The 10,119-nt window shown below is 45.8% G+C and overlaps 1 protein-coding gene and 1 long non-coding RNA gene across 2 annotated transcripts; one reads left to right on the top strand and one right to left on the bottom strand.

The window, feature by feature from the left end:
- The first annotated feature begins 8 nt into the window (after window positions 1-8).
- Window positions 9-4,677, top strand: LOC112058774 (uncharacterized). The gene is made up of 2 exons (XR_006174555.2): window positions 9-926; window positions 2,905-4,677. It is a non-coding gene; the product is annotated as an uncharacterized LOC112058774 (long non-coding RNA).
- RPL26L1 (ribosomal protein L26 like 1) lies at window positions 2,476-9,717 on the bottom strand. Its single transcript, XM_005298056.5, has 4 exons — window positions 9,579-9,717; window positions 7,797-7,969; window positions 6,434-6,574; window positions 2,476-2,650 (listed from the first exon to the last, which is right to left on the bottom strand). The coding sequence occupies exons 2-4, from the start codon at window positions 7,962-7,964 to the stop codon at window positions 2,522-2,524; spliced, it is 438 nt and encodes a 145-aa protein (XP_005298113.1). The 5' UTR covers window positions 7,965-7,969; window positions 9,579-9,717; the 3' UTR covers window positions 2,476-2,521.
- Between the last annotated feature and the right edge of the window lie 402 nt (window positions 9,718-10,119).

Here is a 10,119-nt window from a genome sequence, read left to right as displayed (position 1 = left end):
CTTGAGCCCGCCCTGCCCGGAACCCCCGCTCGACCTGGTCCGCGCGTGCCCGGCTCGGGGCTCACAACGCCTGCGCGGCTGGCTTACCCAGCCCATTCGGCAGTTAGAGGCGCGGCCTGGCGGCCGGCCACACTTTTGGCTTCGGGTTCTCGCCCCCCAGCACGACACCGCCCTTGGGAATAGCTGGTGCCTCTAGTCCCGCAGCCTCCACCTGCGGGAGGGAGCTCCGGTCCGGGGCTCCTGTAGGCGGCCCCTAGGCCTAGCCCCGGCGGCTTCCCGATTCCTCTCAGCAAGAGACATAAGGCGGGCAGTCCCCCAGCACCGGTGGAGAGGACAGAGCAGGGTCGGCTCCAGCCGCCCAGAGGCTGCAAGGCCGCCCCCCCTGCTGCTCATTCCTTACTGCACAGCTACAGGATGTAGAGAGATTCCCACTGCCTGGCAGTGCGAAGTAGCCCCTATGGACTCTAGGCTTGAACAAGAAAGGGGACCCCACCGTGCCAGGACCTGTAGGAGTAGAGGAGGGCAAGCCCTACCTTCAAGAACTTAGTTTAAAGCAAGAAGCCAGAAAGAAATGGAACAGCTAGTGAAACTCTTCTGAGGGTGCTGTCAGCTCCAGGAGCAGCAAGTTCAATTGCTTTGTCCATGTGAAGTGGTTTCAACTTGGATTCTCCATTTCAAATCTTAGATTGTAAGGGTAGAGACTATACTTCTGTACAGCACCTACTGTATCAGGGGCCATATCTGCCACCATAACAAAACTGATGGGCCTTTGTTGGTACAGCACACAAGATTATATTCACATTCTCCAAACGTATAGTCCTATCACATTCATATCAGTGGAAAAGTGGCCCTTTGGTCTAAAGCAGTGATTAGGAGAACTTGGGATTCACTTCATAGACCTCGCTCTGCCTCCCTGGATGACTTAGGTAGGTCACGTTACCTATGCATTTCACTTTCTCCATCTGAACTTTGAGATAAATACTATGTTTCAAAGATTAAAGGATAGAGATGGACTAGTTATTTTGCTAAAATAGTGGAAATACTCTTTCCACTTCTCCAACATGGCCATGTCAATAGTTTACCCATTCCCACATGAACAGAAACTAAAGTATATTAAGCACTGTGTTTGTACGTGTGGGAAGAGGTCTACAAGGGTATGCCAGCTGACTTGGGCTCAGGCTAAAGGGCTGTTTAATTATGGTGTAGATGTTCCGGCTTGGACTGGAGCCCAGGCTCTAGGACAGTGAAGTGGGAGGTCACAGAGCTCGGGCTCATCTATCTCTGCAATAAACAGCCACACAAGCCCAGTCAACTTGCACAGGCCAGCCATGGGTGTCTAAGTGCAGTATAGACATTCCCAAAGAGACTATGATGAGGCCTCAATTTATGCAACAGCAGTCTACAAATTATTTAAAACATTCCAAATTAATCTTTCCTCTGGATTCTCACTACTTCTCATGTTTTAGATGGTAAATCTTCAAGGCAGGGGCTGAATTTTTGTCCAAAAAAAAAAAAATCAGTGATTGATAAGTCATTCCCTGTGCCAGTTAACTATCCAGTAAAGGTGAACTGTTTTCACCAGTCTGCAACAGCTTTCGGTCATTTCTATTACATTCATGTCAAAGCTCATGGAATTATGTTTTACTTACATATAATTTCACAAAGTGCTGAAAATGAAGGAAGCCTGTTCTCAAACTTCAGTAATAATTTAAAGGCACATCACAACTCAGTAACTGCACAAAACTAAAATAAAGCTACCACAACAGGGTACTTTTAATACCTTGGTCTGTCTTTTACTTCCACTTCATTACATGCCAGTGTAAAACTAACATGAAGATAAGCCCATTAATTTATTTGAAGACAAAAGTTGGCTAGTGCAAGAGCATGTGGTTGCAAGCATTGCACTCATCTGCCTCGAAAACAAATCTTTGTAGAATAAAAACATGGCCAATTTCTCCCACTTATTTTGCCAAGTATGTAGTACTTCGAACCAAATAACTTATGTTCCTTCATGGTTTTATACGACTTAAAGTTTCATTTATAGGGATGGAGAGGAGAAAAGACCCAGTACATGCACTATTCATTCTAACCACATGTGCTTTCTCCCCAGTTGTCTTTTCAGCGCCCCCCCCCCCCCCCACACACACACACACTTTCCTTCATCAACTCTTGCTACTGTTCTTGATTTCTTAGACTGTAAACTCTTAGGTATAGCGTCTGTCTTTACTGGCTTTGTAAAAAGGCATATACATCTCTTGTACTACATAAAGGAATACAAGAATTAATGTGCATGCATGATGAGAAGATATTAAATCCGCTTTAACCAATTTAAAACGTCCAAAGGATAAGAAAACAAGCCTGTTCTTAAGTGCTTTTCTGAGCATCCAATATTAACATGTGAAAGTGGTATGAAGACAAACACCAATCCAGACAGACTGTACCAATGCTTCCAAAAGTAGAACACACAACAATACATTTCATTTTAGCAGTTCTTTTAATGGGTGACACACAGGAGACCATTCTATTCTTGCATCTTTTCAATGGTTTCTTCCTTGTATTTGCCCTTCTCCTTGCCAACCTGGCGAGACTTTGCTTTGCGTTCCAAGATCTTTTTGCGATCCTTGTCCAATTTTAGTCTAGTGATCACCACCTAGAGAAAAAGGAGAAATAGTAAAAATCTGTAATATTAAACTCTGGCAGAGAACTGTGCCATCCTAACACCTTGAGAGTATCACAGTTAAACCTCTGCCTCCCCACTGACAGGTCAGGTCCTCTTAATACACAGCATGAGAGACCCAGTGGAAAGCAACAAGGGGCATTAATCCCAGAATAACTTGGTTTTCCTGATGGCCAGCTGATTTCTTCATTTACACTGAATTTTCATCTCCTTGTTTCACTTGCTAGCCTACAAGTTTTCCAGAGCCCAGAGTTTCATGTGAATTGGAAAACTGCATCGCAAAGGCCAGCACATGAATACATACAATTCTAGAGCTTGTTCCATGGACTCACAATAGACAAGGTGAGTGGGGTAATATCCTGGGTCCAACATGTCTGCAAATAACAATGGACTGAAATAGACATTCAGGTATTTGGGAATTGATAGCCCTAGTGTGCTGCAATAAATTGAATTTATAGATTTTACTCTTAAACTTGTCTTAGCTACAGGTAGAGGTTTTCTGGGTGCGAAGGTTATTGCAAACCAGCCAGCCAAAGAATGAAATTATCAGAGATACATGATATTGCTTGTATTATTACCAGATGCTATACAAAGTATGTGGCTTAGAGCTAAAAAGACTATATACTTTAACCCTTTCCCTACTGTTCCCTCACTGCATCTGCTCTACTATCCAGAATTTTCATCAAAGTCTTAAAGAATGTTATCTGATAAAAAACAAACATGCATATGCAAATTCACAACTTGCATCAAGCTGGGATGTATAGAATTTGGAGCTAGTGGCCATTACACCATGTAAACTGACACTGTATTTGCAGAACTGCAACTGATTACATGTAATGATCATACCTTCAGAGAGCTTCCTTCACCATTCACTAGCACAAGTACCAAAAATAAGCAACTTAAGCAAAGGTGTCCACAGTAACAACTCCTCCCTCTTTACAGGGCACATAATGAGATATCCCCATAATTTTGGAAAACACTGCTGCTGTTGGCCGTGCTATTGGTTTAGCAACAAAACATTTAGCATGGCCAATACATGTATTCAATACAGAATATTTTCAAAATATAAACAATATGTTGACCAGTTTAAAGACAAAGATTATAAAATAAAATAGGTTAAAGAAAAGTAGCAATAACTGATGGTAAATATCATTCATACATATACTTGGTTTATACAAATAAATCATTCAATAGAGGACCATCTTGGGCAGTTTATCATAGGTAGATTCTCAAACATTTTGATTAAAGTTTGCTTTCTTGTAATTATAAATCTGCATTTCCCTGTGCTCCAGCCTTGAAATCTTAAAGGTGCCACAGGACTCTCTGTTGCTCTCTTTTAGAGATTCACCAGATAGCACAACCAGCCCAAGATCAGCAAACTGCATTGCTTGTACACCCTACAGTTAAATATCTTTCAAACCAAGTTCAGCTCTGAGTCTGTTAGCAAGTTATAGAATAGCACTTCTCCAGAAAAAAAATCGTCCATGTTTGCGTAGTGGATAGAAAGCATCTGGGAAATAATACTAATGGAAAAAGTTTGTCATGCAAACAGCTGACAACATTGCAAATACAATTTTACTGGTCCCCTTTCTTGGAGTGCAAGAGTCACCAACCTGTGTGCACTCTGCTGTAAATGCATGGCTGCTGTCAAAAGGTTACAGTCTGGTCAGGCAGTTATCAAATCTTATTAACACATGGGTACATTAGTGATTACTTGCCAAACCCAATTTGCTTACAGATTCCTGAAGTTATTTCATAATAAGACAGTGATAGACACACAAATTTCCAATGGGCACCTTTGGAGTTTCCAGACCCTTGCAGCAGCCTATTACTTTTCTGCCGCTCCAGCTGGCAAGGAAGTAACATAACTGGATTAAGCAGTGCTAAAAGAGCAATAAGCAGTGCTAGAAAAAAACAGATACATAAACCCTTACATTTGTGAAGTAATGAGTTAATGAGATATCTACGGTATCTCCGATCAAGCAATATTTTGATACTATTTGCTTTAAAAAAATGCAACTCGGGGGATCTAGTTCTAATACAGCCACACAGATCTGCAGTAGGGCTGTACAATCTAGCCAGTATTCATTCTGCTCCTGCCAGCATTGAAGAAATAAATGCGACATCAATGGGACAAAAGAAGGAATCCTCCTGCTACAGTGAGGCAGAAAACTGCAGAATTCCTGCTACCCCCCTAGAACAGTGGTTCTCAAACTGTGGGTCATGACCCTTTTTAAAAGGGGTCACCAGGGCTGGCATTAGACTGGCTAGGGCTCAGGCTTCAGATTCAATCCTGGGTGGTCGGGCTCAAGTAACAGCCCCCCCCCCCCCCCCCGCCAGGGGATGAAGCCCTTGGGCTTCGGTCCTCCCTGCCCAGAGCGGTGGGGCTCAGACAGACTCAGGCTTCGGTCAGTCCTCTTGGCGTTGTGCAGTAATTAATTTTTGTTGTCAGAAGGGGGTTGCAGTGCAATGAAGTTTGAGAACCTCTGCCCTAGAAGTTTACTACATAACCAGACTGTCCTTTTTCCTCTTTTGTATTTGCAGCTGGTAATTTCCTTATGGAAACAGAGCCTCCTTAGGAGACACTGCTTTCTTGGGGGTGGCCCAAGACTGGAATTAATTCCTAAAGGAACTAAGGACCATTAGAAAACTCATTACTTTTCACTCTTAAGTACAAATCAACATCTTCCTCTGGGGAAAAGAATGACAGATGTTAGTCATTTTGCTTAATGCACTACTGGAAGACACACAGCTACTATAATGATGAGTGTGCTATAAGAACCTATCTAGAATAGAATGGTAGATGTGATGCATTACAGATGAGGTCATATTTCCACTGTGTGTAGATTTGTGGTGGAACCCATTAGCTCAAACCCAGTATCTGAATACAAAACTGTGTTCGTTGGATATAATTCTGTTTCCCTCTATCACATGCACAGTTTGTTAGAGGTTTCAGGAAACCTGCCAGAGCTGGGTTCACTCAAAACTACCCTGGCCTGGTCAGTGTCGGCCAGGCAAAAGTCTTGTTTTATCTACTTCAAACTAGGTTTCTAGCTAGCTTTGCTGTTATTTCATTAGTTACCTATATATTCTTAAATGCCTGTCTATAATGAGCAAAATAAGCATTTCCTTCATCTTCACTGAATACAAACCACCTTAAACCATGTTAGGCTGAAGCCAGATTCAACCAGCAATATTCTTCCTGGCAGCAACTCCTTAATTTATGGAGCTGTATTTAAGTATTTCTAATGCATCCATCAGAGTGGCAGAAATGCCATATGGCAAGGCTGAAGGATGGACCAGATCAATCCACAATGGATGACAATCCCATTTTCACCACTGCAGAGGACTGGTGTGTGTGTTGGATGGGGGAGGGTCCCCCAACATGGCAGTTACTAAATGTGGATGTGCACTTACAGTATTTAAAAAAACAAAACAAAACAGTACTTCTGTTTTTAAATAACCAAGCTTTTTGGAAATTTTACAAAAAGCTTTACCTTTCACAAGACCCTGCAGTTCAGATGCAAATAATTTCTTCATGGTCAGTCAATTCACAGCAGGAAACAACCCCAGAGTTCTGGTTCCTACTTCCCTGCTGCAACTCGGACATTTCCTCACTGTATAGTTATGCCAGCGCTCCGGCGTCTCAAACTACTGTGTGTGCTAGGAAAGCACTCTACTTCTATAAACTGCACCTATTTCCAGAGCTAGCAGAAATTCCTTTTGGGAATTTCAGTTCCCATGCACCTATTATACCTTGCTAGGATGGATTCCAACATGGACTGTTGTGCCGTTGGCCTTCTCACGCTGTACGCGTTCAATGTAGATGACGTATTTTTTTCTGTATACCTGGACTACCTTGCCGATTTGCTGGCCTTTATAATGTCCCCGGACAACCTGACCAAAAAAAACCAGAGCATTTAACTTTCTCAAGTTTCACAAACTCAGTCTCAGACATAGATAAGAACTCTAAGATCTTCACAGGCTGAAATCCCACCTTTATCTCTTGTATGCAACATTACAGTGAGATAGACAATATAATGTTCAACTAGATATCACCTTGTTCTGTATTTCTCTTTCAGTAGGGTTACCATATTTAAAAAATAAAAAAAGAGGTCACTACACAGGGCACTGGCCCCGCCCCTTCCCCACCCCGGCCCTGCCCCAACTCCGCCCCTTCCCCAAAGTCCCCGCCCTAACTCCCCCTCCTGCCTCCCAGCCACGCGAAAAGGGCTGCCCAAGCTCTACCGGCTTCATGGTTTGCCAGGCAGCCTCCAGACCCTGCGCCCCCGGCTGGCGCTTCCCCAGCACAGCTGGAGCCCGGGAGGGGAAGTGCCCAGCCGGGGGCACAGGGTCTGGAGGCTGCCCGGCAAACCATGAAGCCGGTAGCGCTCGGGCTTCGGGCAGCCCCTATGCCTCCGGACCCTGCGCCCCCGGCCGGGCACTTCCCCTCCCAGGCTCCAGCTGCTGTGCTCCTCCCCTGACTCTTTGGCTCTGTTTAAGAGCCAAGCTGCGAGCCAGTGCTATGGGCTTCGGGCAGCCCCCTTGCCTCTGGACCCTGCGCCGCCGGAGCAGAGCAGCTGGAGCCGGGGAGGAGAAGTGCCCGGCCGGCAGCTGGGGTCTGGAGGCAAGGGGGCTGCCCGAAGCCGGTAGCACTGGCTCGGGCAGCTTGGCTCTTAAACAGAGCTGAAGTCTGAGTCAGGGGAGGAGCAGAGCAGCCGCGGGAGAGGAAGTGCCTGTCCGTATTTTTCCCGGACATGTTCGGCTTTTTGGCAATCCCCCCCGGAAGGGGGTTTGATTGCCGAAAAGCCGGACATATGGTAACCCTATCTTTCAGTAAACTAGATTCAGTGAACCCTAAACTGCTTGAAGTTTAAGGAGCTGCTTTTTCTGTATTTGTCCTGTTTGAGGCCTGTAACCAAGTCTGGCTCTCAAAACACTTGTGTTCCACACATTTTTTCCCTTGAGATCTCTCCCACCATAGCCTAGCCTGCTATGAGATTAACTCCAAAGCCCTAACAGCTATTTAAAGTTGTCTGGCCCATCTCTCCTGATTCTACATAAAAATAAGATGTCCACAAGGCTCAAATTTCACAACAAGGACTAAAAAGGCATCTACCTGGACTTCATCATCTTTTCGGATAGGCATAGAGCGGACATTGTATTTCTGCCTTAGCTCCTTGGAAAGAGGAGAAGACATGATCTTCCTGCGAATGTGAGAGGGTGCATTGAAGTGCCTCTTGCGGTTCTTGCTGCGGTCCGAGGTCACAAAAGGATTGAACTTCATTTTGGCTGCACAAAGCATAAAACTGAAACTCAGGCATTTATAGCAAAAACAAGCTAGATGTGAAATTCTGCATATATTAGATATGACAGTTCCAACTAGATTTCAACAAAATCCTTTAAGCACTTACTTTAGTTTCCATCCACAAATCTCTAGCTTGCATTAACACAAATCTAGGTTTGCAACAAGGCTATATAGCATGTTCCCTGACCAGTGTGGTGAGAGAGTTCTTCTTGAAAAGCTGTGAACAATCACCCTGACAATCTATAGCACTATAACACTGCTTCTGACCCAAAACTCATTGTGCACACCAGTCAGAAAAACTGTGCTAGCAATAGCTATAATTAAGCACGGTGGTTGTAACCAGCACAGCTCTATTTCCAGTGTGGCCATAACCTAGATATTTGAGGGGGCTTGCAGAGCCAGGGATTGCATCGTTTTGTATGCTTGTATTAAAAAGAAAAATGAAGGTTTAGCGCATATAGCAGTCCTGTAATTCAGGTATGTTTTGGACTTTTAGCACAATGTTTGTGACACCCACAATATCAGTAACTTCACATAGCAGCAGAGGGTCCTGTGGCACCTTTAAGACTAACAGATGTATTGGAGCATAAGCTTTCGTGGGTGAATGCCCACTTCGTCGGATGCATCGAAGTGGGCATTCACCCACGAAAGCTTATGCTCCAATACATCTGTTAGTCTTAAAGGTGCCACAGGACTCTCTGCTGCTTTTTACAGATCCAGACTAACACGGCTACCCCTCTGATACTTCACATAGCAGCTCAGAGTGTTTTAAAGGTAAGTTAAGTCCTCTGTTATGTAAACATGTGCCCTCTACCTGCCTATGTTCAAATGTGCATGTTCCAATTTGCAGTGAGCTTGGGTTGTTCAGGAATACAAGCCAGGGCTTTGAAACAACCCAATTACAAATCACAACATAAAAGCTCATCAACAGAAAAAGAATACAGGAAAGGAGAGATCAAGAATAATCAGTTACAGAAACTTCAAGTACTACAACTGAGGCATACAACAGTGACGGGAATCTGGGGTCTACGAGTACCATTCAAAACACCCTCCAACGTGCACATTTTTTAAACACCCCACCAGACATGACATAGGAGAGAGGGGTAACAGAATCTTGGATTGTTTATGTGCCGCCTCCACCCCAAAATAGGGGCAGCATCTCCCTCCCCGGGGCCGACACCTCGGGGGATTCGCAGCCTCCCACCGTCTCACAGCGGCGAAATAGACTATACCGTGAGGCCTTTAATCTCGGCTCCCCGCCTTGAGTCATTCCCCCCACAGGGCAGTTGCTAGTAGGTCTCCCCCAAAGAGTCTAGGCCCCTAGTAGGTGATCGCAATGGGGAGGGAGGCTGCTCGCCGTGCTCTCCCTCCATCACCCTCCCATTCCCTATTGGGCGCAATCCCATCCCCACCAAGGACCCAGGCATCTTCTGCAGCCGGGAGCCCCCTCCTGTCCCGCCAGGCTCCCCATACAGGCACTACGCTGTTGGCCGCACGGCTCCCGAGTTCCCCCCAACACCCCGGGCCCGGGATCGAGCCCCCGTGAAAAGGATGGCGGCGGATTATACCAGCTCCCCCCGGCGCCTCCCTTACCCCGCTGCTGGCTCCACTATGGCCGCCAGGAAAGAGGACTGGACGCTGCTTCCGCCTGCCCTACGAACTCTAAGTTCTCGCGAGAATCAAAGAGTGAGCCTGGGGAGGAAAGGTGAGTAGCGCCACCAGGTGTTCGCCGAGCCCGACGGCACCTGCAGAAGACGGGCTACTGTTGCAAAAGCGAAAAGCAGCAGATGCTGTCCTAAGCCCCATTGAAATCAGGTTGCACAATAAGTGCTTGGTGCTGACGGGGAGCAGAGAACTGATCAGTATGCTGTAGCTCAGGGCTGGGCAAACTTTTTGGAGCGAGGGCCACATGGGGGAATAGAAATTGTACGGTGAGCTATGAACGCTCACAAAATTGGGGTTGGGGTGCAGGCTCTGGGGTGGGGATGGGGATAAGGAGTTTGGGATGAAGGATGGTGCTCCAGGCTGGGATTGAGGGGTTTAGAGGGTAGGAGGGGAATCAGGGTTGGGGGAGGGGGTTGGGGCTTGGGAAGAGGCTCAGGGGGTGAAGGCTCTGAGTGGCGCTTACTTCATG

This window comes from Chrysemys picta, chromosome 8 (genome assembly GCF_011386835.1).
Source record: "Chrysemys picta bellii isolate R12L10 chromosome 8, ASM1138683v2, whole genome shotgun sequence".
Taxonomy (NCBI): Eukaryota; Metazoa; Chordata; order Testudines; family Emydidae; genus Chrysemys; species Chrysemys picta.
Note: the sequence above shows the minus strand (reverse complement) of the source record. Positions and strands in the feature narration are given on the sequence as shown.

Bases quoted from the DNA above. Each gene is read 5' to 3' on its own strand.
- RPL26L1 (XM_005298056.5), bottom strand. From the start codon at position 7,964: ATGAAGTTCAATCCTTTTGTGACCTCGGACCGCAGCAAGAACCGCAAG. The intron at 6,575-7,796 runs GTAGATGCCTTT...TTTTTTGGTCAG, and splicing joins GAAAAGATGATGAAGTCCAG to GTTGTCCGGGGACATTATAA. The intron at 2,651-6,433 runs GTATAATAGGTG...CTTTTTCTCTAG, and splicing joins TTGGAATCCATCCTAGCAAG to GTGGTGATCACTAGACTAAA.